At 35.3% G+C, this 26919-nt stretch overlaps 4 protein-coding genes and 1 non-coding gene across 5 annotated transcripts; 2 read left to right on the top strand and 3 right to left on the bottom strand.

Annotated features, from left to right (window-relative positions):
- Positions 1-1174: 1174 nt before the first annotated feature.
- Positions 1175-1247, top strand: TRNAR-CCG. Its single transcript has one exon. It is a non-coding gene; the product is annotated as a tRNA-Arg (tRNA).
- A 224-nt stretch (positions 1248-1471) lies between these two features.
- LOC116194162 (transcription factor MYB15-like) lies at positions 1472-2884 on the bottom strand. Its single transcript, XM_031522912.1, has 3 exons — positions 2546-2884; positions 2249-2378; positions 1472-2127 (listed from the first exon to the last, which is right to left on the bottom strand). The coding sequence occupies exons 1-3, from the start codon at positions 2676-2678 to the stop codon at positions 1713-1715; spliced, it is 678 nt and encodes a 225-aa protein (XP_031378772.1). The 5' UTR covers positions 2679-2884; the 3' UTR covers positions 1472-1712.
- Positions 2885-10390: 7506 nt separating this feature from the next.
- LOC116195431 (phosphoenolpyruvate carboxylase kinase 2-like) lies at positions 10391-12016 on the top strand. Its single transcript, XM_031524618.1, has 2 exons — positions 10391-11284; positions 11446-12016. Exons 1-2 carry the CDS (start codon positions 10483-10485, stop codon positions 11493-11495), a joined length of 852 nt encoding a protein of 283 aa, XP_031380478.1. The 5' UTR covers positions 10391-10482; the 3' UTR covers positions 11496-12016.
- A 6241-nt stretch (positions 12017-18257) lies between these two features.
- Positions 18258-22598, bottom strand: LOC116195430 (serine/threonine-protein phosphatase PP1 isozyme 2-like). The gene is made up of 5 exons (XM_031524617.1): positions 22152-22598; positions 20647-21206; positions 19870-20091; positions 19525-19602; positions 18258-18744 (listed from the first exon to the last, which is right to left on the bottom strand). Exons 1-5 carry the CDS (start codon positions 22324-22326, stop codon positions 18721-18723), a joined length of 1059 nt encoding a protein of 352 aa, XP_031380477.1. The 5' UTR covers positions 22327-22598; the 3' UTR covers positions 18258-18720.
- A 1971-nt stretch (positions 22599-24569) lies between these two features.
- On the bottom strand, positions 24570-25576 carry LOC116197399 (ethylene-response factor C3-like). The gene has a single exon (XM_031527543.1). The coding sequence runs from the start codon at positions 25515-25517 to the stop codon at positions 24918-24920; it is 600 nt and encodes a 199-aa protein (XP_031383403.1). The 5' UTR covers positions 25518-25576; the 3' UTR covers positions 24570-24917.
- Positions 25577-26919: the final 1343 nt, after the last annotated feature.

Raw genomic sequence — 26919 nt, 5'->3', positions numbered from 1 at the left:
CCCTAATCATGATGTGCTTTGAAGCTCAAGTGATTTTTAAACTTTTCATTTTACAAGTGATTTTCTCACTACTCGGGGTTGAGTTAGCCCTAAATACAAGGTGCTTTTTACGATTTTTGAACTTTGAATGGAGATAAAAATCGTAAAAGTCCTATAGGTGGGTGTGCTTTGTGTCTAAACTTAACCCGACATTGGGGCATCCATCATGTACCACATTTCGATTCCCATGAGTGCTATTTGCCATATCGACACGATTACAAAGTGTCTCTAGCTTGATGGAGAGACGAATCTATGCTTGTATATCAGCATATTTTGACTACAAAATGCTTAGGGAAAGGTCTTCTCTCCTACTCTCATAACTTAGTGTTGAGTTGGCCCTAAAACTCAAGATATTTTGAAATTCCTAAAAAGTTTTTTTGGTGTGCACTTTGATATTCAGAAATTAATAGGCTGTCGACTAATTCAATCGAGTCGAATAGGCCCACTAAGGAGTAAATACTCCAAACAAGAATTTTTTTCATTCACAAGACTCGCATTAAATGACAGTTAAAAAAAAGTATGTATGAGAATTTACTTTTATATCCAGTGATAATTTAAAAAAATAATGATTGTGTTGTTAAATTGAAAAAAAAAAGTAAAGTGAAGTATAGTGAAATTAAGTTGAGTATTTTCCACTTCACAACCAAACATAACAGACAGTTGTGTAATCTAATTTTAATTATTCATAAACATCTAATTGATAAATAGATCAAAATTATATGTCACTATATTAATTATCAATATATTAATAGATATATTATTAATCATTAGATTCTAGAATAATATTTTTCTATAATATATTTAATAATATGTTGAATTTATTTCAAATTCTACTTTTCTATGAATATTATCTATGAGATGATTTATAATCTTGATTCATGCGGTAATATCGTTTTAAATTCATTGAAGTTGAATTGGTATTTTCTCCATTACAATAATTATCATAATTACTGCGAAGAAACAACTACAATAATCAGTCTTAGACACCGGACAGACTAATCTCTTATTGGACGTCGGCATGTTTCTAACTACGAAATAATTCCAGTAGATTTCAAATACTTACCCTGCAAATAAAAGTTGTTAGAGTACGTACACGTTAGTATCTAATAAACAAAAGGTTGCCAGCCATCAGTCAGTTCGCGTGGCCTAATGGATAAGGCGCTCGCCTCCGGAGCGGGAGATTGTGGGTTCGAGTCCCACCGTGAACGCTTTTCCACCCCCCCCCCCGCCCCCTTCTTTTTGCATTTTCTTCTCTTTTTGGTTTTCTTTCTTCATAGTATTTTGCATTTTCTTTTCTTCCTAGTGAGACCAGGAGGTGTCCCCAGCCTGTTGGTAAGACTAATCCCGATATGCAATATGTCAATACATCACATATCGTGCATCTTTTCAATGGATCTGTCTCGTCAGTGATGAGCAAAAGAACAACAACATGAATGAAGTAAAGCTACAATACAACTTCCCTTTTTATGGATTTGCACCTTTATGATACATGTCTTATTTGAATACAGCGCTATTTTGGAACGATGTTGCGTTTGTTCGAAGCCGAGCTTTTTCCTCTGACTTACACTCTCTGCTTAGAGATTGAAATGCCTCACATAAGAAAGAAAATATGGAGGCCGCTTTGCATGATGTCTGGAACTTGAAGTGAAGGGGCAATTGATTATTTGATCACGTCAATGGGATGCTCGGCTTGTTTCGATGATACATTCCAATTGGTCTCCTGCTTTTAGGAAGAGGCTATACCAGAAGTCCATGTCGTCGTTGTTGACACCATTGGGCCTGCTCTGGTTCATGGTTTCGCCCGACGTCGAGTCATGTGGCTGACGTTGATTGGGAAGAAGGCTTTGTGATTGGCGTGGGACTGATCTCTGGAGTAGCTGCTCATCAAACAGGTTGTTTCGGCTTAATGTAAACGGTACTTTTACAGAATTGATCTCATGGTTGGATCCCCGACTGTTTTGGCAGATATTCTTCCTCTGAGCAGTAGCGAGCGAATGCTGTTCGGTTCGTTTCTTCAGGTGGGTGTGCCAGAAATTTTTTATTTCATTGTCTGTTCGTCCCGGTAGTTTTGCAGCTATCGCAGACCATCTAGTCAGTGCCCAAAAAAAAGAAAAAAAAATGTCGTCAGGGCACTACTCATATAACATGGATGATGCAGCCAGTAAGTCATTGGTAGACAAAGAAATAACAGCTCATATGATGTGCGCACCTGTTCCCGAGAAGTCCATGGAGCTTGATAATGATGTCTTCTTCATCCTCGGTGAAGTTCCCGCGCTTAACATCCGGTCGCAAGTAATTGAGCCATCGGAGCCTGCAGCTCTTCCCGCACCTCAGAAGACCTACCATATACAGATGACCTATTTCATGAGTACTGAGCACTCTTATCTCGAAAGCTTATTTGGTTGCAGGTCTCTTACTTGGTCAAGTTACGGTGGACGTTCTAGTTATTCGAGTGCACTGCAAGAAGAATCAGACAGAATGAACCGAGCCCTGATTTCGTATATACCTGCAAGTTTAGGGAGAGCTCTCCAGTTGGAATGGCCGTGCTGTTGAATATAAGAAGTGAGGATGAAGTCTTCTTCGGGAGTCCAAGGCCCCTTCTTCAGCCCCATCTCCTCACAGCATGGCGTCCTCCCCATATTCTCTCCTCTGCAGCACTTGATCTTCTATGATGAGCGAGAGAATGAATGTACCTTTAATTCTATTCTGATCAATTTATTAGTATTTTTTTTTCCATAGGTGCAAATGTACATTATTGACTTGAATGCCCCGATAATATATTATTCTATGCTCGACGAAGACGCCCTCGTAAAAGGATTCTAAAGAAAGAAAGAGAGCATGTCCTTTCGTCTCTCCGGGCAAGATGATCCCGGTATAGCGTAAATAAAGCAATGGAATGCTTATATCGAGCGGCTTTATGATATACGTCACTTGGAGAAACATTACGATCATATAAGTTCTTTCTTCAACCATTCAATTCATTCATTCGTCTTCTAACATCGATGAGGATTTTAGGACAATACAGCAGCACGAGATGCACGACCGATACAAACAGTCGGCAAATGAATGTGACCAAAAGAGTCATGAGGTGTGCAACTGCGTGTAACTATAATCATGCCTTTTTCCAAAAGCAAAAGCATGGCTGTATTTCGAGGAAGATAACTCCTCTCTCCTCACTCTCTTATTGTAGCTAGTTTGTAATGAAATTGATGGTGAAACTTCATGCCCACTGAGATATGCATGGGCCCCAACATTTCGAAAATTCCCCCTCATTTTCTTCGTTGTTGGATATATATGAAACCCAACATGCACTTCACTTTTTGTGAATCACATCACTTTTTACTTTCTTTTTATAATAAAACTCTTCGAATGGTAAAATTTATCCGTTTAGAATACTTGAACCGAACGCCTTATCTCATGTTTATTTTTTCTGGCCGCGTGGAAAAATGTTTTTGGTTCTTTCGTGGTTGCTGCTCATTGGTGTTCGCAAGGCTTTCAATGCACCACTCTTATATCTCCACTTTGTGATTCGTGATATGAATGTGGTCAAAAAACACGTGCGCCTGATTTAGCCGCCCGCGTCCCATTACATCTATTTATTATAAATAAATAAATAAAAACCGAGTATACATAATTATATACATCGTAATACAATAGAACTATATTAATCGGGTTTAATAACTTAATTTTAGATTTTGGAACGTAAGTGATGACTATATCACGGATCACGATAGTAGTGCAATCCCAAGTGTCATTGAATGCTCGAACATCAAAAAAACCGTAAGAATGATCATTTGTCGATAGGTCTAATGTTTTGGCCCTCTTCTCCTCCATGTTGGCATAGAAATCAGCAGATTAACTAATTAATAAGTTGATGGGTATATTAAGGAAAAGAGATGTAATTATGTGGAAGCCGAAGTATATCACTTTGTACAGCATCAGGTGTTAAAAAACTTTTTGCTATGGTCAAGGCCATATATGATGAACCAAATCTCTTTGTATCCGTCGGCCTGCGAAGATGAAGATCTCACTATTGACTTTCTACGATTCAATAGCCAAGAGAAACTTTACCAAAGCCATATATTATTTACTTTTGTAAAAGTTTTGCCTACAAATTTTTCTTTTTGGGGGACATTATAATTTGGTAGATACCCATGACCATAGATTTTTAAAAGCATTTGTGGATGCGACTTTATATATGATGGTTTACATAGTCATCAAAGCAGAACGTTTACTACTATAGCAGTATCGATATATTTATTGGTACATATGTTTTATACGCTCTTCTGTCTATATTGTTGAAGCCGTAGAATAGTGTTAGGTCGATGTATATATACAAAATAAGCAAATATATAATTATAAAGTGTGGAAATTGGTCCATTGTTGGGATCCCAAAAACAATTATCCTAAATCTGGTCCAAACGTGCTACATTAGTTGGATCCATTAAGGCCCGTTTGCATAACTTGCATAATTCGAATTATTGGGCTCACAGAAATTACAGGGTCCATTTTTTGTGGCCCAAGTTTCTTAAATATATATAGTAATCATCGCATTTGTGGATGGATTATACGCAAGTAATTGTTTTTTTTTTTCCTAAGACGAAGAGTATGATTATGCATGTTGTGAACTACTTGATTTCCGCAGCGCGTATTGGTAAAAAGGAATTTAAAAAAAAAAAAAGACCAGATGTAACAGAAAATTAAAATGGTATGAAATGCAACCATTTCGCACAATGACCTAAATCCATGCCCTTTTTTTTTTTTTGATAGTATTAGACTTCATTGTGTAGAACTTTTATTCTGACGAACAAATTATTTGTTTTATACATGAAATTTTAATTGTATACTTTGCTTGCACATGAAGCGTATCGTAAGACATACGTAAAACTCGCTGCATTCTGCATATTATAGTTGTGATCTAATTGAATATGCATCCCATAGCAAGGAGGAGGCTCTGGTCGTTTTCATGGTTTGCTCTACTATCACGTTACCATACGATGAATGTGATGTCATTACACAATTATTATAAACTGCATATATAATTGAGCATGTCATGGTCACCTGGTTGACATATTAAAGTTTAGGAAACCGGCCAAGAAAGACCATTCGATTCCCTATTCTTCTGGGTAAACCTAAGACAATATTCTAACGCGAATAATTATATACATAGAATCTATATATCATTTCATTAATAATTATATAAATGCGGCATTAGATTGACGTACACATCCACGCATGCACTCATCGGATCTAGCTAGAGGACGACTTATTAATTTAATTTATATTAATCATCCATTATTTGACTATACACTACTAATTTTCTTATAATTCAAATTAAACATCACGAAAACTGCATATCCTATGCTGTCGTCACCCCACTATGTGTTTACTGTACTGCTCGACTGATTGATGGCATGCACATAATTTAATTGTAACATTATATAATCTTATGTAATAAAATATTTAAAGTATATATTAATGAATTAATTAGTGAGCCGCATGTATGACAAGTGTTGTATGGTGGCATGAACCAAAACAATGGGACGGGAAACTTCATATGATAAAATAATAAAATAACCTCTCTCTTAGTCATGCATTTCAACTTATATTTCAGATATATTTTTTCCGATAATAATAAAAGTATATATATATATATATTCATGATGATAAGAGTGAAATTATTATTAGTATAATATTGTATTATCTTCCAAGCAAATTATTAGTATAATATTAACAGTTCTTACGTACGTCAGAGGAATGAGAGAGAGCTCTTTCTCGAGTTTCTAAAATTTATTATAGTTTTCTTTGATTTTTCAATTCATGCGTTCTATCTATTATTGGGTAATTATCAGATAATTAAATAAATGGAACAGCATGGAATTGGAGTCTTCAATTTAAGAAGTACCAAGGAGCTGATAATTGGCTTCTCTGGCATGGCAGAATCTCGAAAATAACGTAAGCTATGAGGTATTTGTTGTGTTCCATCAATAATTTCTTCATTTTGTCAATATCAATTATTCATCAATTCCTTATCCGAAAGGAAACTTTTCATCCTTTTTCTTTTTCTTATAGCAGAGGGACTGATTGAGATTCCAATTATCATAATTAATTTTCTTAAATGGACCCAAAACCCAATCATTTTGTGGCAACAACCGGAGCATTAGGGCAAACTGATTGATGGGAGAGAGCGTCCACGCAATTAATTTCATTAGGGAGATAGTAAGACGGAACATCGTCATCTAATTTCATTAATTCTTTCAACTAATTGATTATGACGGCCGCATGGATATCGCTATAGCTTTTCATGTCTCAAGACCAATGTGCAAAGAGATAGGCACGACTTCACATCTGCTCGCCGGTGCTTTTTGGTGAGTGTCCACTGCAATGGGTCTTCCATGTCATATATTATATGCATGTAATTTTATTTATTAGGTTACATTTAGTACACGGAGAATCGAATCGAAAGGAATAGAATGGACTTGATATTTCATCATTTCCTTCATTTTTCTTCTTAGTATCTCTTTTATGAGTTGAAAAGAATAATATTTCATTAAAATGAGATTTTTTTTTTACAGTTTTAATGAAATGATATTTCCTTTAAAAAATTTAAGCGATACCTTTATTCCATCATTTCAATTGATTTTTAATTAAGTATGATATGATATATTTTATTTGAAATTCATATATTATATATAGAATGAAGTCTTGATAAATAAATTGATCCTTTTTAATTATATTCCTCAACATATTCAAGTTCAATTAAAAATAAATCATTTTTCTCTCGATGAAATTATACTTCATATTATAAAATCCATTTCATTCCTTTTCACTATTTCATAATTGCGGTGTACAAAAGTGATCTTAAAAGTATCCTATTTAAAGGACGAGAGGCGAAATATCTACGCATTATAAAACACAACAAACTATTAAGAGCAAGACATGGGCATGTTCCCTGTACAAAGGTTTAGATCATGTGGACCGAGCAAAATGGCTATATATGTGCAGTGTGAGTGTCTTCGTCTTCGATAAGTTATAATTATTGGGATATATGAGACAGACATTTATTTAATGTATGGAATGACTGTGCCATCGTAAGGACCAACAACAATCAGACAACAACTAGAAGACCATGTCCTACGTCCGCATATACGCACGAATGATCCAAGCCATGACATTTAAGTAGATAATAATGGTGATCGCAATGTATTCTCACTTTGAGACTGACCAAATTATCATCACATGTTTACTGCATTAGGTTATATATGATCTTACCTGATCCAAGTGTGAGAACATATTATCAAATTTCAGATAAATTCGAGTGCGCGAATACGACATATGAGCCTTCGAATTTACTGGCTCTACTCAAAACCGTAGCAGCCTTCGGAATCATTAAATAAACTAAAACCATTGTTTATGTTCTGTTGTTAACCTACATTAGGACACGTGTCCTTTTTCTTTTCCATTCTAACTTTTTATTTTCTTCGTTTTTCTCATTTACAATCTCTTTACATCCCCCAAAAAATTTAAAAAATTAACGTGTCTTAAACTCACATCCTACAAAGTGGAGTAGAGTATAATTTTGAAATGCACATGCAGTTTTTCAAAATGGTACCATACGCAACCTTTTTTTCACTATAAATTTGTAGAGAAATAACAATGATGCGAGTGCTATAAAAGTGTTAAAATATTTCTCCTTTGTGATGTCTCTGGTTCTAATCAATCTCTCAATTTTTTCTTCAATCTTTCCTTTTTATATATGTAAAAAATTACTATTATTAAATCACTCTATATATATTTAAAATTACGTCATAAATCATAACTAATAATCTCAACTATTCAATTTTAAATTAATATATATGATATAATAAAATGAGTTAATTCTTCTTTTGGTACGCATAAAATGAGTTAGTTTTATTATATTTATTTATATACTTATATATTTTAACTAATAGTGCCGAAATGAATTTTGTTTGTAGATTACATTTTGTATTTATAGGACAATATAGGTGCTTAGCAAGAACATTATAGTATAGTATTGTGATTTAAGAAGTGACAGACATAAATATAAAAGTATTGTACTTAATATGAACACATATAAATATTATACTTAATATAGACAAATATATTTTCGACTAGAAGAATTGTAAGATTGTACTAGCACTACTATATGATAAGGTTAAAAGAAATACAGGCACATAATTTCCTTTATTCTCTTCTTTCCCTCTTCTTTTAGCTAGATTTATTCATTTTAATTGTTCGAACTCTCTGTTTACCGTTTTAAACATGCTATATAATATAAAGGATAACCAACAAATAAAAATTATTTAGATAGATTTTTAACAACCTAATACTTCAAAAATATATTTTACCTTCATGTTATACATTAATATTGATCCATCTTAACTTTAAGGAGTCATGTGACTTTGTGGATCTTCCCCTATAAATGTCCGCTTTATTACAATTTTCTTTTAATTTCTATAACTTACGATAATCTTTACTTTGTTGTACCTTTTCCTTTATAATCTTGCACTTTTTATTCAAATACATTCCTCACTTTTTCTCTCCCTTTCATGTAAAAACTATTTAATCATTATTTTAAAATTTTCATATAAGCATTTACATTTCATACGTATCTTATAATATCATTAATTAAATTTCTCATTTATTTTTCATCTGCGTTCAGGTATGTTCACAAAATTGAAATAATTTTGAAATTAGAGCGTTCAATTAGTTTTAAAATGAGTCACGCGCTATATTAATTTGTCAATATGCTTTCCAATATTACTAATAATATATGTTCTCATACTTCGATCGTATGAAAATATTAATTATTGACAAGAAGAGCTTTGGAGACCTATGGTGTAGCTCACGCTCCTTCCTAGTATGATATATTTAGCCTAACTTGCATTCAAGTGAATGAATGAGAATGCATGAGGTATACCAAAAGAAGAATGACGATTTTTTTTTATTCAGTAATTAAATAATATGAGAAAGAGTGGTGTATGCTCTCGTTCAATAACTAAGAAGTTTTTAAGTTTGATTTTCATGTTGAAATTATTCGTGTTTTTTATTAACTATTAGGCTTCTTGTTTCATTATATTAAGTGCATGAGTTAGCATTTCATATATTTGGTTCGAATGGATCCTCGCAAGAAACGACTTCGATGGAAGATGTTTGTCTGAGTACTTACCATGTAGTCATGTATTTTGACCCAAAAAAATTACAATTAGTCATCCAAAAAATATCGATTCTATAAATATTGATTATATCTAATTTACAGTAGTAAACTTTAGAAAGGACATTAAAACCGAATATTTTTTAGATTAAATGATCGAATTGACTTTTTGAATTAAACTAGTCAATATTCAAACTTGTCTTAGATTCATTGAGAATTAATTTGGAGCACTTTAAAATTTATTAAATTAATTCAAATTAGGTTGCAGACAATTTAATTTATTTGACTTTTATGGAAAAAAATTCATTTATCGATTCATGAATGGGTAAAAAATTTTATTTTGAAAGAAAATATAATATTTATTTGTGAATCAAGAAGTTCGAGCACTTAGTCGTATTATTCTGCAGTTTTTATATAATATCATAATTGATTAGCATGTCTATTCCTGAAATTAAATGCCACATATTTGTCTCGATTCTAAAAGTAAGTTCTTAATTAAACAGTCCATTTCAGAAAATAAAATAAAAAAATTCCATTTACCAAAAAAAGAAAAAGATTTGTCAAACATAATGGAGGAAATCAAAATTTGAAAGAAAAATAATCATATATTGCTACTACCGAGAAAAAAAAATAAAAAAAATCATATATCGCGATAATTGTGATTTCCTTCGGATTCAAATTTTGGGAACAGTTTCATGGAAAAAGGAAATTATCATAACTGTACATTTACGTAAGATCGATCGACCATCACCAAAGATTATATTTTGATCTATAATTTTATTTTAATTTTTGGCTCCAATATAATTTTATTTTAATTATTTGGTGTGGACACATCAAATCTAACGAAGGCCTGGCTGGAAAGAGCAGATTCATCTGTCAGACAGAGAAATAGCCAAAAATTCTTGCTGTCATCGCATACGTATTTACTCCATTACCGTATACTCCGAAATCCTACGTATGGTATAGGAGAGGAGACAGCCTTTGACTCCGTGGCAGCCGGTCATGCGATCGCAGCCGTCCGTCTCTCGGGGAGAGTGGTGAATCTTGACGGTCCACCGGGTAGACCGAATATTCCTCGCCCCCTCAACTTTGATTCGAACTGTAATTTGTGAGCCCCCCCTGTCTCTCTGTATCTGTCGGCCCGCTTCTATATAAATAAAACCTTAACCTTCGTTGGCCCCTTAAAACAAACTGTAAAACCCACAAAAACACAGCCCTTTCAGGAGGAAGAAGAAGGAAGGAAGGAAGGAAGGAAGGAAGGAAGAATTATGTGCGAGGCATTGAGGAACAACTACCAGCTGTTTGAGGAGATCGGTCGGGGACGGTTCGGGACGATAATCCGGTGCTTCTCCCCCGAAAAGGGCGGCTTCTTCGCGGCCAAGGTCATCGAAAAGAGCCTCCTTGAGGACCCGACGGACCGCGAGTGCCTCGAGAATGAGCCCCAGATCATGACCCTCCTGTCGCCTCACCCGAACATTGTATCGATCCTCGACGCCTTCGACTCGTCACCCGGCTCCTCCGACGGCTCGCTTGCCATCGTCATGGAGCTCTGCGGGCCGCATACCTTATATGATCGCATCGCCCTGGCTGGCCGGGCGCTCCCCGAGCCCGAGGCGGCAGCCCTGGTCGAGCAGCTCCTCCTCGCCGTGGCACACTGCCACCGCCTTCGGGTGGCACACCGCGACATCAAGCCCGAGAACGTGTTCTTCGACGCCCACGGGGCCGCCCTCAAGCTCGGGGACTTCGGATCCGCCGTGTGGCTCGGGGGAGGCTCGGCGTCGGGTGTGGTCGGGACGCCATACTATGTGGCCCCAGAGGTCCTGATGGGGAAGGAGTACGGGGAGAAGGTGGACGTGTGGAGCTGCGGCGTCATCCTCTACATCATGCTCTCCGGTGGGATCCCGCCGTTCTACGGGGAATCGGCGAAGGAGATCTTCGAGGCGGTGGCGAGGGGGAACCTGAGGTTCCCGCCGAAGCTCTTCCGGTCGGTCTCGGCGCCGGCTAAGGATCTGATCAGGAAGATGGTCTGCCGGGACGCCTCGAGGCGGATATCAGCAGAGCAGGCATTAAGTGAGTAGCTCATTCCCATCCCGACTGTTTTAATTTCCGAATCAAATTGAGATCCTGCGTATTGTTAAATTTGATTAGGAAGCAAATCGAAATCGAAGTCGATTCGCGTCATTCATTTTGTTAGATTCTGATGGGATTTATGGTTCTATGTCAAAATGCAGGGCACCCATGGATCCTAAATGGAGGAGAGACAAGCTCACTGTCCGACTGATTAACCGAGCAACAGATCAAGTGAGGCTAACTACCAACCACCACTGTAAATCCCAGCAGCAGTTTCGGCTCGGAATAAAGGGCGCGCGCGATGTTCCGGCGAGTTCGATATGACCTGATAGATCGGGTTCAGCAGGACGATCTCGGAACCCCCTAAGTACAGAGAGACAAGCAGAGGACTAAAAGGATCTTTTTTTTTTTTTTTTGGTGATGTTTTTCCGAATAGGAGATGTTGACTTTCCCCGCCTCATCTGTTTTTTTTTTTTTTTTTTCGGTTATGGAGGAAGTGAGAAAGCTTTTGTCGAGGAAGAAGAAGAATTTGCTTACTGTTTTGGTCTTTGCCATGGAAATGGAACCGGCTTGGCTTACTTTGACTTTTGCTCTGAGTCCCTTCCATGGAAGATCGTAGAGAATATGCTCTGTTGTGAGGTATTGCCACAAACTTAGTACAGAGACATGTCTTGTGAATTAATAAGTTTATATGTTTTTTATATTTGAAATGCTAATCTCTTCTCTATCTCATTCGTTCCGTCTCTGAATGCGATCCGTCACCTATGACTTTTACACTCTTATCAACTAATTAAGCATATGTCTATTTTGAGTTTCAAGCTACTTTTTTCGTGTTGTTGACGTACACAAGCGTATTGAACAATTTAGAATTGATTTAGACAGATTTATATGTTTATAAATAGGATAAATTCTACTGATGGTCCAAAAAATTTTATAAAAAATTTCAATATGATATAAAATGTTTTTTTTTTTGCTACTTGATGGTACACAATGTTTCAAAGTTGTTTCAGTATAGTACAAATCGTTATCTCGCCATTGACGTCGTCAAGTCGTCCTCTATACATTTTACACCATCATGTAACTTACGTAAAATATTTTGTACTATTAAGTTACAACTTCAAAACATTTTGCACCATCATATAATGTCCTACAAAAATTGATTTTGCACCGTAAACATTGGTTTAATGGCGACAATGATGACGGTTTGTACTATACTAAACAATTTTGAAATATTTTATACCATTAAATAGTAAAAAAAAAATTTGTAACATATTGAAATATTTGTAAAACCTTTTAGATTACCAGTGTAATTTATCCTTATAAATAAATATTTGGATGAGAAAAATATCCCGAAGTTAACGATGAGCTATTGCGGATGGAGAGAATATGCTTTTGTCATATTGAACTAGCTGACCAAGTTTTCCATGGAAACACAGAGCATGAAAATTAAGATATAAAATAAGACCCACCATAATAATATGGTAGGAGAATGAAGATAGTCGGAACCGACTGTGGTCCCACAATACGTCATATGAGCATTTTAATATGCGCAATCGTCGTATCACATATGATCCGATAAAGAATTATGGTTAGCCTTATTTTACGGAAAGGTTCGCCAAACGGCATGTGAGGTAGGAGGAAGAAGAGTGCTGTGGGAAAGAATCCAAGACCACGGCGATTGTGCAAATAAGAGGTCTAATAAGAGTCATATTTGTGAGTCGTAAAGGCATATGCTTTTCCATATGAATAAAATTCAACCCATCTCAAGACAAAAGTTCATCTCCACGATCAAAGCAAAGTCATAGTGCTATTTTGCCTATTGGGGTTTGAGTCATGGATCAATATTTCTCGGCACAACTTAAGGAATATAATAATAAGTGGACGTTTGGTTTCGCAGTATAACTTTATTTTACTCCTTCAAATGGAAACAAAATAATTGAAGAGAATTTATTATTAAAAAATTAATCGTAATAATTATTGAGAAAATGTATGAGAGAACTTGATATTAAAAAATTAGTCGTAATAATAGTTAAGAAAAAAACATATGAGCAAATTTATTATTAAATTTCAAAAAAAAGATTAAAAAATTAATGATTATATTATTGAATTGATGGAATATCAGAGTAGAGCGGAGTTGAGTAAAATTTTAATTTTGAAATCATATAAAGAAATTGATCATAGGATATGATACAATTAATAAATTATGTTATCACTGCAATAGACTTCAGTACATGTCCTAGTGTATTATGGCGTAAGAGTTTCAATCCACTAGGAACACTTTATGATCACGATAAGCCGAGGTTTGATCGATAATTAATTTATGTAATAAATTTGTGATATTTCATAATTTACTAAAGAGGAATTTAAACATAAAGCTTCTGATCAGTGCAACAACGGATCAAGTGGGAAGGGCGGGGATATATGACCGTATAAGGGAGGGCGGGCCAGGGAGAGGGGACGGGAATCTAAAGGTGTGAAACATTGAGCAGACATTGATAGGTTATCACATGATATGCCGAATTCCTGTTCAAATTCCAACCGTGGAAAAGCTATCGATTCCTTCCTTCCATCCTTTGACCCCTTTTTTGTTTCCCTCTTTTTTTTTCCTTCAATTTTTTTTCGTCGAAAATTTCAAGGAGAAATTCAATGCAAAACTTGGAAAACGCGAATCTGTCTGCCCCATTGAATGATAAGCTATCTGCTGCATTCCTTTACTTTTACCAAATATCAAATTTCCAAGCCTATATTTTTATTTTATTGCCACTTTATTATAAGGTGAAATATCAAACTCAATCTATTTCTTTTTTCAATTGCAAAAAAGACACCCGATTTTAATATAATAAAATAAAAATCTTAATAACGGACACAAAAGGTCTCACAAAAAGTATCCAGTCTAAAATCTCTTGATTATCAGATACAAGCGCGTGCTACAGTGCTATCACTATGCCATCTTTTATAAAGACAATTTATTAGTTATATATATTTATTACTAATTCCGATAGTTAAGCTGAAAGTTATTACATATATATTATTTATTTTTGAAATAATAATGGAGGCCTGATATTGCGGGGGCTACCCTCCCCGCATGTGCCAGCACAATAAATCATGGGGCCCTACCATGTGAGCCCTGTGATCTGTTGATGATTAAAGTCTACAATTAATTTATCAGTTCCGTACGTAGCAAAAAAAATTATACATTGATATTTTTTAAAAAATTAGATAGATACTTAGCATTTTGATAAAGAAGTTAAGTTTGATTTAATTTGATATAGTTTAATTTGAAGATATAAAAATAAAAATAATTAAAAAAAGTACGTTAGAGAATTTAAAAAAAAGATAAAAAGTAATAATTGTATTGTTGAATTGAGAAAAAATTATTAAAATTGGAGAAAAATGTTGAATAGTACGAGAATTCAGTATTAAAAAATTTGTAATAATAAATAAGAAAAAGTACGAGAAATAATTTAAAGAAAAAATAAAAAATAACGATTTTAACGAAAAAGTTAAATTAAGTTAATATTTATTTTTTAAATAAGTAAACCTATTTATGATATTTTAGCTAAGTTGAAGTTTCTAGTTACTTCTCCAAGCAAGCAGTCTCCGGAAAGAATGGGTATCAAATAAATATATGCTGTCTAGATTAGCAGCATAGCGACAATCGACTGCAAATGCATCGTCGCGGTCAGTGTAATACATTTATATATTTACTTATAAAATTAAATATAATTTTACTTCCATTAAATTCAACAAAATAATCATTACATTTTTATTTTTTTTTCGAATTCTCTTTTATTTTTTTATTATACATTATTACAATTAATTTTAATATTAAATTCTCTCAATTATTTAATATTTTTTTTACTCAATTTCAATATTTTTTTCTCAATTCAACGACATAATCATTACTTTTTTATTTTATTTTTTAAAATTCTCTTATATACTTTTTTTCAACTATATTTATCTTTATCTCCTCAAATTAAACTAAATCATATTTAATTTCATTACCAAATACAATGTTAAGCTATTATGTAATATCGTCATGGTTAACGGGCAAATTATAATTTCTTGTTGACAATTACGCCACGGGATCACCCATATCCAATGTTGATCGGATTAGTTCTGCATAATATGAACAATAAGATAAAGTCTATATCACAGATTTTATTTTTTAAAAAGATAAAGTCCATTTCACAATGTGTTGTACGTTATCTAGGTCTAGTATCTAATCATGTAAACGATTTGCATGTTAGACTTCTCTTCGAGCTAGTGTTTAATTAGTTATTAGCAATCGTATTTCTGTGATCAATACAAAGAAGTATTAATTGTTTCGATGGATGACTTCATTTTCGTTTAGTTGTATGTATTTTTATTACTGATGCGCATAATTTGTAGGAGCTGAGAATGACGGAATATAACGAAAATGTATATTTCATTACTACCAAAAAGAAAAAGAAAAGGAAAATTTGCCATCGAGGGAATCTGAGAAGTCTCTAGGCTGGTACTGAAAGTGTGTACGGTATGCCAAAAGCATATCAAAGTAATAAATATGTGAAAGGGAATGAGTGCAAAAGTGGAAAAGTGGAAAAAGAAGTTGGAAGAAAAAAAGACAGGAGGGTCTTGTCTTGTCCTTTCTCTTTTTTTTTTTTTTTTTTTTTAAGGATGAGAATGGTTTTTTTTTTTTTAAATATCACTCTGCTAGACTACTTGATTTTAAGTTCCTTCTGGAACGTAATCTACTCAGACAGTTGGGGCCGAAAGGGCTCATCATGTAGGGTCGCTTTCAATAACAAACGGGATGAATGAGTGAACTACTTCTTGTTTCCATACACAATGCAAACTCCTTGCACATAAATATAATCAAAGTGATACGAGATCGATAACGTATGCAGTTCCATGACTTGTTAGAATAGATCGTCCAAATACTGTATCAAGACGAGCGATCACAACTCTCGTTGATCATATATAGAGTATAAGGACGAATGGGAACAACTACAGTGACACGAATATGTGAACGATCACGAATTGTACAAATTAAAAAAGTCAAGTTTCTTTGTTGGGTAGAAAAAAAGCAAATAATTTTGGTTGGAAAAACATATTTAATTCTCCTAAACAATATTTATTTTAATCATATTCTTAATATTCGCATTTAATAAAAGTAACTATAAATAATTGTAAAATTAACAATACAGAGGATAATTTGGTAGGACTTTATTATTATTATTTTTTGTCATCCATTTGGGCTTGGGGTATAAGTATCTGTATATATTTATTTATTTTTCCCCTAAAGCGAAGTAATCGAAGACCACCATCAACTATTATTAATGCAATTCATTAATGTCTGTCAGGAAATAATTACAAAAAATAATTAAAAAAAGGAGATGATGAAAGAGACAAAGGCCGAATTGCCTGCCTTATGCACTCCACGCCATAACCACTCCCGCTTGATTAGAACTTTACTTAGCGTTTGATAATAAAGTAAGAGTATAATTTTACTTAACTTTATGGGATGAAAACAAAAATAATAGGAATAATTTATTATTAAAAATTAATTGTAATAATGATAAAAAAATATGTGAATAAATTTAATATTAAATTGAAGGAGAAAATAAAAAAAAAGTAATTAATAGTTAGAAGAATTTAATATTAAAAAATCAAGTGTAATAATAATTAAAAAAATATGTGTAAAAATTTATTATAAAATTTTTAAAAAATAATTTTATTATTAAATTGAGAGAAAAATAATGTGAAATTAAATGGATAGAACTCTTATGTGGCTTGATTAGAACTTTATTTGAGTGCTTTATCGCGAAGATAAGAGCACGGACTCCATGTAGATGACCCAAGTGGCCCTATCAATGAATTATTCGAAAATTTAAAAGAGAGAGAGAGAGGTCAGTCAGTCTGTATGTCAGAAAAATTAGGATGTAATTAATTTAAAATATTGATAAAAAATTGGATAATTATGGGTGTTAAATTATTAATGGATCTAGAATTAAGGGGAACAGGTCCGCATGGAATCTCTGTAACATATAAGGAATCCGGACAGCATAAAATTTAATCCTGCTTGTACTTGGCTTCATGTCCGGTGTAGATTCATGCCAATATACTCATATTTAAATTAACATATTAAAAAAAGGTTCTTCCTTTCAATTTGTTTATTGATTGATTCATCCAAAAATATTTACTTATTTATTCTTTAATTATGTAGGTAAGATACAATTATTTGGTCTGAATTATCCTCGAATAATAATTTCCAGAATCTGGGCGGGTCTTGATCGGAGGTGGCGCAATAATTAATTAGCCCAATCACTTGCTAACAACAATTACATTACCACTTGATTAGTAGTATACGAGGTTCCCCCGGGGGACCCACCTGAGCTTCGGAAAAGAAGTATCGCTAATGACAATCGGTTCATAAACAGAAGACGAGCATTTTATAATTTTGGCTCAGATCGAGGGCTTCCATCACCATCTCCTTTCTCGTAGCAAATATCGATTTGGCTCGCGCGGATTCCAGTCACGCCAAAACAGCAACTCTTCGGGTCTGAAAATCCAAGTTTTTACTCATTCAAATATCTCGTCAATAGGTTGCTTGAATTAGCCTTTATCCTGAAGCGCCATGTGAAATCGTTTAATGATTGAGCAATGAAAAGAATCAAATCCGCAATAATATAAACATCATCCTGGCTCGAACCATTCCATCCGAATCGCAATAGAGCTAGCAGCAACAAAAGATTTCACACAAACAGAAAAAACCAAGGAGAGGCACAGTTACGATGGTAAGTGATGGACCAGGTACTCAATATATTGTCATATAGGATGGTCCCCATCTTATGTGGCATCCCTCGGATCTTTCTGTTCTTTGCGCTAATTCTTTGTGCTAAGCGGATATAGTAGAATAAGAAAAGCAGTCAGAGTCTAGCCTGTCTACGCCAGGATGCTCACAACATGCTCAAAGGTTCCACAGCCAAGAAACAATCAAATTGACGCTTCACAGAAGAGAACACGAACAAAGCTTCTCCATTTCTGCGACCAATCCCTAAGCTAACCCCTGTGCAACCACAAGAAATTCGAGTTCTCACTGCAGTCTCACACGGAAAAGGGACTGTACAATGGACATGTACAGCAACAATCTGATAATTACCAGCTAACCGAGCAGTTTTAGTGTACATGCAGCAAATGGAGGAGTTAACAGCCTTCTATACACTTAAATCCGAGGCATTATATGAAGGCAGACAATCTCTTCTTCTTTCATAAGTTTCCGAATCATTTTTCACCCCCAAATATTTTCTTTTACAATTTCCTGCATTCTTTTTAATCCGGCGGGAAATCTAAAAATCACCTCGGCCTCCCTCTTTGAGAAGTTTTTAACTTGTCCTTCCTTCTGCGTGCCACCCTGGGATACTTGATGCCGAGTCTCTCTTCCATGCTACTTCTCAAAATTTTGCACCGATGAGAGACTGCAAAGAACAAATGAATGAATACAGACAAGCTCTAGCATGCATCTTCATCTACCCAGACTTGGAGGACGACCATATTTTATAAGAAAGATGATGTAGAATTTCTAGAAGTTGCAATGCATCCAACAACAACAACAATGACAGCTTCAGAGTTTCTTTCTTAAAACTATTTCCCAGCAGTCAGCAGATCTCAACAAATAAAGCATGAATATGAGTATCACCAGCTCATCCTATCCCTAATCAATCTATAGGGCAGATATGACAGTCCAACACTTCTAAGTTGGCATCCCACCTATTGTACAGATGACTCAGGTAACAAGTCTAAATACAGGAACTTAACGGGTGGTATGAAGTTGGATTAAAGTTGTGTAGCACGGGGATTGTTAAATAACTTAAATTGATGATGCAAAAACAAAATCACCACAGATGCACCAAGCTGCAGAAAAAAGGGTAAATATATGACACTCCCAATATTTGTTGCATTATCTGTATGGACTATAACTTGCAACTTCTCGGTGATCATCTAAATGAAATTTACATATTTATCATTAAAAAGAAAAAAATATAAAAGAACGGATTCCTAGTTGCGAATGCTTACCTTTTAGAAGCAGCGTAATAAGCTCGCCATCTATCTTCTCAAAAAATAAATGACACATGTACTTCAAAAGGATTAAGAGAACTGTACAAAGCTAGGAACCCTTTTGACTTCTTTTATTTGGTCCTCGCAATGAATCTAACGCATTAAATTAAATCATTTATTTAAAGAACGCTTGTATTTACCATAACTCCTGTTGAAGGACTCCCGGACTTGGCAGTACTCATGTCACCAAAGTTGTACTTTGGCTTCTTATCTGCAGGCTTTAGAATTTGGAAGGAACACATCAGGGTTTCATCCACACTCATGATTGCACCAGTATTACCAAAATCTCCACAATAAGTGAGTACCGTGAGCATTGCTAGAAGCAGGGTATAATAAGCATGCAATCTATCTACTCATTAAACAAAACCAGTACTTGAAAGGTGCTAAACTGTGGAATGTTAGCAACTGCTCTCCTTTTTGTTCATCATAGTGAATCTAAAACATCAAATTAGATCATTTCAGTAAAGGAAAATACTTGTATTTACCTTAACTCCACTTGAAGGATTTCCAAGGTTTGCAGTACTTGTGTCCCCAGAGTTATACTTTGGCTTCTTATCTGCCGGCTTTAGAATTTGGAAGGAGCACATTAGGGTTTCATCCACACTCATCATTGCACCAGCATTATCAAACTCCCCACAGTAATTAGGCGCTGAAAATATCGTCACTAACTGCCTATTAGCAAAGAACTCATATCCATCCTCGACAACCTGAAAAACGAGAAGAAAATTAGTACAAGCCCCAAAAAAGAAAAAAAAATTATAGCCTTAAAAGAAAAAACCATTATCTTCGACTGAATGCCAAAAATCCACAATGTTCAAGTTCTAATATAGCCCCTGGCTATGATAATAATATCAGAGTTAATGAGTAATAAATTGTTAAGGAGTTCAGTCCTGGAGGCCTTTCTAAATGAAGTTCAGTCATGTCATTATAATGCTCAAAAGTTGCAGATTCTGCCTGACCTTACTATATATGGTTATGTTTGTACATATATTCAGAGAGAAAACCTAATTGCATATATGTGCATGCCTCGATATAAAATATAGTTACAACTACTGTATATTTGAAATATATAATTATCAGAATCAAACTTGACGCCAAAAGGGTTGAGAACCATGAGGCATGGGTCGATGGATCCAATGATGTAGAATATATAAGCTATCCTTATTTAGCTCTAGTTCAATAAAAGAAAAGAGCTGGCCCAAATTTGCAATCTTCTGCTGGAAATAACATAATACATCAAACCAGTAAGCCATAAGAAAAACCTGATGGGCTCGGCAAATAAGATCCAAATCAAACTTCTGAAGGAACTCCGACACCTTATCCGCACCAAAAGTGTAAGAAACTCCTCTGTCGTTCATTCCCCAGCCTTGTACAGCCCTGCTAGGATCTGACCATAGAAGATCGCAGAGCAATCCTGTGTCTGGCACATCAGTGGGACGTTGCATATTCCTAATTTGATCCAATTTTTGTAGGTCAGGAGAAAGACCACCATGCATGCATAGAATCTTCTCATCAATCAAGGCAGCCACTGGGAGGCAGTTAAAGCAATCAGTGAAAGTCTTCCATAACCGCACATTAAATCTCCTCTTACACTCGTCGTAAAATCCGTAGATACGATTTATGGAAGCACACTCATGGTTCCCTCTCAAGAGAAAGAAGTTCTCGGGGTATTTTATTTTATATGCAAGGAGTAGACATATCGTTTCCAGACTCTGTTTGCCTCGGTCGACATAATCCCCCAAAAATAAGTAATTGGCCTTAGGAGGGAATCCACCATATTCGAAAAGCCTCAACAGATCAGAGTATTGACCATGAATGTCACCTGAAAGTTGAGAAAGGTGAGTTATTTTAGCGATATATTCATCAATCTGTTAGAATTGTCTTAAGAAGAACAGTCAAAACAAGGAAAAAAATTGAAATGCCTGCTATGCTGGTTTCTTATTGCCCAGACAGAACAATAATTTTTTTTTTTTCCGAGTAACACAATGTGTGTGAGTGTGACATGAACAAGACATATAACTGACTTGAGAACATCAGATTAAGCGATTTTGATGAGTATAAAGCACGGGCCTAACTAAAACAAGCAAAGCAGAGTACTCAACAATAGCAAATGAAAGCGCAGATCCTGAAATGAGCTAGCAGATATGAATGGTAGAAGTACAATAAGAAATAACCCCTCGCAGCTCAAAGAGCCCAAATGAATACGGACTCATACGAAATGTCATCTTATTGATCGAGAATGTGCAGAACAAAAACAGAATAGGTCTTGGCAAAATCCCACCAGAGGTGCAATTAAATCACTTTTTAAAGGAAAGAATATGAATCTGCTTTCATGATTCGTCCATCTTCAAAAACCAACCAATGCAAAAATTAGACCTATTCGCCAAGAATAACATCACGGTGCTAAGGCAGAGCAGGAAAGAATAGCCAATTTGTCCCATAGACTTTGGGCATACACCAGAAACATTATCTCGGGCTCTCGAGAGTGGAGAGAGCTAGCTTCCGGCTTTTAGCAGCAGAGAGCTCAGTCCCAAATGAACCGAAATGTCTAAAAATGTTTAGCAATCCAACCAAACTAAGAAAAAGCAGGAACTGAGCTGAAAACCCAATATGTTATTCCTTGCACTATAACATGAGCTTGATTCTAATGTTAACCCTAGAAAGTTCCCCCCTACACAGCTCACACTAATCTACAAAAGGGAATACATACACGCACACATACATATGTTTAAGGAGATGAGGAAAGGCAGCGTTGAGCTATTTATACCGCATATCTTAAGGGGAGCTTCGAGCTCCAAAAGATTGGGCTGCCGCAAGAAAATCTCCTTGGAGACCACGCAGAGCTGCCGGATCTCCGATTCCGACAGCTGAACCTGCTTGCCCGGACGGTTCCGGACCTCCAATAGGCGACTGATGATGCCGTCCAACACCGATTGCTCCATCCTTATCCGGAACCCACAAAGTCAACGAATCCACCGCGGAACTTAAGGATTCATCGGAACCCTAGAACAGTGCATGCTCAGAGAGTGCGAGGGCAGGGAAGTTCGAGGGAAGAAGGCGGCAAACGATACTGTCTGAGGATCGGAGAGAGTTCGATAGCAAATTTTGGAGCTTTTGTGTAGAGAGAGAGAGAGAGAGAGCAGAAATGGCGAAAGTAGAAAATTCAGAGGAGGGGAGAGAGAGAAGATGTGGGGGAGGGATGGGGTTTGTAATGGATCATGGACAGTTTTTTTTTTTTTTTTTTTGGGGGGGGGGTTCAATTTCTGTTAGGCGGTTAAATTATTTTAAATTTCAAAATAGAAAACCAAAAAAGAAAGAATTGGAAATTTTCGATTCGGAAAAACCACATGGATAATTTAATTTGCCACATTCTTCACATTTGCCTCGAGATACCCGAATCGTTTTAAACCCCAATCCAATAAGGATATGCTATTTTGGTCTTGTAATTCATGCATAACTCCCAAGTTAAAAAGGAGATACTATAATGATGTATAATGTACAGTTTAAAGCGATTAATTTTGACTGATAAAAATGATTCTAAAAATAATAGTAATGAGCTATGAGCATCTTTCATTGTAGTTTGAAAGAGTATATATGGGTTCGGGACATAAATGGAAAGGATGAGGCGTTTTGATCTTATTTACTACTCGCTTGAAATCACGTAAGAGCATGAGCAAATTTGAATATTGAACTAGGTGAAAGTGTATGAGTGGTCGAGATACACTAAATTTGTAACAAATCGAGAAAATACTAGAAATAAACTCTCTTTTTTAAGAGTAAAATGCATTTTGGCCTCGAAAGTATAACCTTGGTGGTAAAGTACTCTTCGGACTTCAACATTTAAAAAGTTACACCATACTTCCCGACTTATTTAAAAAAAAAAAGAGAGCAAAGTTCGGCTACTTTTCCAGCCATTTTGTTCCAACTGAAAATTAATTTATGATTAGTTTTCAATTTCAGATAAAAATGAAATAAAATGTTCCAATTTTTTTTTTAAATTACAAACACTAGGGAAAGACCGTTAGATCAAGGTAGTGGTGGATTGCCACGGAAGAGGAAGGGTTTTAAGAGGCTTCATTGATGTCGAGGAAGAAGGAATGAGGAAGGGGAGCAACATATGTTTCTTTTTTCTTTTTTTTTTGGCTCAACGGGGAGCAACACATGGTATCTCCATTGATGTATGCTTTTCTAATTCCATTGATTTGTATTTTCTCGTGTTGCTGCTCTTTCTCCCTATAAATTTCCATTTTTTAGTTATTTTATAAATTATTATGAAATTAATAAGTTAAGAATATATTATTTTTCAAGGTGATCGGTAAAGTAATCTTGGATAAAATTTGCTTATTTTAAAATAGGTCGAAAAATATAATATAACTTTTTAAAGGTTGATGTGGCACCTTGTGCATTTCCTTTTTCTTTTGTTTTATTAATCATATGTTTGACATTTTTTTTCCCTTATTTGGAATATATATGATTGTTTACTAAGTATGTGATGAGGAAATTATTCATCATATAATATTATATTAATTTTAAATAGAAAATATGGAGCCAGGTTTGGTTGAGACCACATTTTCCTCTTTTGAATGTTCCAGAGAGTACTCCACAACCCATCTAGATTGTGCGATAGAAGCCCAAGATCACATCTCAATTCATCCTTAAAATGGATGGTTTCAACTAACATATTTTTAATATAATATATATTACTTTATCTTGTAATAGTCTATTCAAAAACAATACTCAGAAAACTGTATAATTTACGACTTTAAATTGAATCATATAAAAAAAATATTGAATTTTCTTTTACAATTCACTGTAAACACATCCCTGATCAAAATTGTTCGCACCCGAGAAGCGATAAGCGAAAATTTGTGCGGTCGTTCTATATCACGTGTCTAGATAGATTAGTAATAAGACGATAAATTTTCGAAATAGTTGTTATAGTGAAGAGTCATGTCAAAATTATTCCTTACTTGAGCAGTCCCTTTTAAAAGTTATTAGAATTGGATCAATTGATAAACAGTTATACACAGTAAAAGATAAACAATTATACACTGTAAAAGCCCATTGTTATGTGGCCCAGTTTGGGTCTACCAGCCCATCCTTAATGGGCCATAAAAAAGAAGAAGAGGGCCCAGCCACTGCAGCGTGGGCTCTCAGACCACACAGTGCTGTGGATGATGATCAGGATGTGCACCAAATAACCAGAAAATGGTACTATTTAGTGCATGCATCGTGATTAAACCCGTGAATTAGTCACGACATGATTGTGTGAAATGTCGAAAATATCTAATAATTTACCACGAACAGTTTGTTGCTTATTCTGCCTCGACAATTTTTAAGCATGGATTTGATTTTACTCAAGTGGATTATTCGTATAGTGATCTTTCTTTTTGTCGTAAAATAGAGTCCAAGACACAACTGAATATAGATCAATGAAATGACATTTATGCCAATGCCGGCCATTTTGGTTGAAGTTGAGTCCGCAAGAATTGGCGAGTTCTCAGGGGAGGCGAGTGCTGATGTATTTTACGTTTCACCAGGGATTCGGGTTCTCCGATATACGAAGGATCTCCTCCAGGAAAGCCGCTCCCAAGTCCTCCAAGACCACCACATTTTTCTTTACCTTTGCCGCCTTCAACCTCGACTCGCTCTCCCTCCTCTTCCGGCTCTCCGCTTTCCTCTTCATGTAGTGCTTCTTCTTCAACGCAAGAACCGGTGAATGCCCTTCCCATGTCCCTCCTTCGATCCCGACACTCCTCATGTCCTCAGCCACCAGCGACCTTTGCACCACCTCCGCCGGGAAGTTGAGCACCGCCGCCGACCCCCTCACTGCAAATGCAGCCTGATCATAAGCCAGGGCAGCCTCCTCGCCCGTGTTGAAGGTCCCGAGCCAGACCCTTGCTCCGTTCCTTGTGGAGTCCCGGATCTCCGCTGCGTACTTTCCCCAAGGACGCTTCCTCACACCACGGTAATAAACTTCTTCCTTATGCACACTGTTCCCGCTTACTTCAAACTTGTAGTTGGGTCTGAGAGGACCCGGAGTCGAAGTTATAGGGTGGTTTCCGGTGAAGGGATGGTATTGGTTGATTGAAAAGAAATCGGATGAATTGAAAGAAGAATAGTAAGAATTCATTTCGTAGATATATATATATATATATCTGTGCTGTCGCTGAGTTCTTCTTTCTTCTTGAAGAATAATTAATTAGCCTGAAATTGGCCTCATCAGGTGTATGAATATTTATAGGCTCAGATGGCAGGTGGAAAAGAAATATCCAAGCAAAAAAGAGGCGGAAAAGAAATATGTTAGGGTGTGTTTGATTTCAAAACTTTTTTTAACTCAACTCCACTTATCTTTAATTCAACAACACAATTATTACTTTTTTCTCTTTTTTAAAATTTTTTTAACCATTCAATTCAATTTTTAATATTAAATTTACTCAACTATTCATTACTTTTTCACAATTCAATAACACAATTATTACTTAATCATTACTTTCTCTCAATTATTCATTACTTTTTTACATTTTTTTCTTATAATTAAAAAAATACAATTATTACAAATTAATTAAAACCAGAACTCAACTCAACTCAACTCTAAAACCAAACGTATTTTTATTCAAAAAAAAATACAACTTTATATTAAAAAATAATTTATTCAAAGAACAAGAAATTGGTCTGACTGACTGATTGAAATTTCGTGCGGATCTACGACTGTCATTGGTGCTGCTGTGGCCGCTGAAAAGCCAAAAGGTGTGCTGGGTGGGTCCCACATTAATGAAGGACTAAACGCACGTGAGTCAAATGACTCGGGCGCATGGCGGCGCAGGGTCAGCCCCTCGGCCTGTTTTTACGTCAGCCTCTCCTCATTATCGATGAATAATTAGTTAGTTCAATGATGATTTTGCACTTACGTGCATGTTTTACGCTGCACATAATAATATTGCACGTACTCGGTTGTATTGTTAACGTGGTCTGTGGATATTGAATTCTTGTGTTTAGTGCATAAATCATGTCACGATGAAATTACATTATACAAAGAATGTTTGAGTTGATTGAATATCATCTTACTAGATGTGGTCAGAACCCTACATCTATTATCAGTTGGGCTCGGACGATTACTAATTATAATCATAAAAACTCGCTCTAGTAAAAATTGTTTCCTATATAAATTTCATAGTTTTTTGTCTCATCATCTCTTACGTGTACATCTGAACTATGACGATTGACCATCATAATGCACGTATATGCTTCCATAAGCACTTATTATCCTCATGAGCTTATTATATTCAATTAAATACATTTCAATTGAATTAATAATGTCGCCTTTTTGACGACTTTGTAGTTTGTATTTGCTTAATTGTTTTTACTTTGTATACTTTTAGGCGTTTTCCAACTTTTCCCCTCTTGTTTCTACCAAAAAAAAAACGATATGATAAGATAAATCTTTTAAAATAAATGGTTGTAATCATAAACAAAAAAAGGTTCATATGAGATCAGGCTCATATTTGAAACGGGACGCGCGTGAAGATGAGTAA

The sequence above is a fragment of the Punica granatum genome, chromosome 2 (genome assembly GCF_007655135.1).
Source record: "Punica granatum isolate Tunisia-2019 chromosome 2, ASM765513v2, whole genome shotgun sequence".
Taxonomy (NCBI): Eukaryota; Viridiplantae; Streptophyta; class Magnoliopsida; order Myrtales; family Lythraceae; genus Punica; species Punica granatum.
The sequence above is the reverse complement of the archived record's forward strand: the minus strand, read 5'-3'. Positions and strand labels throughout refer to the sequence as shown.

Coding starts and splice junctions, on each gene's coding strand:
- LOC116194162 (XM_031522912.1), bottom strand. CDS start 2,678: ATGGGGAGGACGCCATGCTGTGAGGAGATGGGGCTGAAGAAGGGGCCT. Junction 2,379..2,545: donor AGCTCTCCCTAAACTTGCAG/GTATATACGAAA, acceptor TGTATATGGTAG/GTCTTCTGAGGTGCGGGAAG. Junction 2,128..2,248: donor CATGGACTTCTCGGGAACAG/GTGCGCACATCA, acceptor GGCACTGACTAG/ATGGTCTGCGATAGCTGCAA.
- LOC116195431 (XM_031524618.1), top strand. CDS start 10,483: ATGTGCGAGGCATTGAGGAACAACTACCAGCTGTTTGAGGAGATCGGT. Junction 11,285..11,445: donor ATCAGCAGAGCAGGCATTAA/GTGAGTAGCTCA, acceptor GTCAAAATGCAG/GGCACCCATGGATCCTAAAT.
- LOC116195430 (XM_031524617.1), bottom strand. CDS start 22,326: ATGGAGCAATCGGTGTTGGACGGCATCATCAGTCGCCTATTGGAGGTC. Junction 21,207..22,151: donor AGCTCCCCTTAAGATATGCG/GTATAAATAGCT, acceptor CTCAACTTTCAG/GTGACATTCATGGTCAATAC. Junction 18,745..19,524: donor GTCCTTCAACAGGAGTTATG/GTAAATACAAGC, acceptor TGTTCTTTGCAG/TCTCTCATCGGTGCAAAATT.
- LOC116197399 (XM_031527543.1), bottom strand. CDS start 25,517: ATGAATTCTTACTATTCTTCTTTCAATTCATCCGATTTCTTTTCAATC.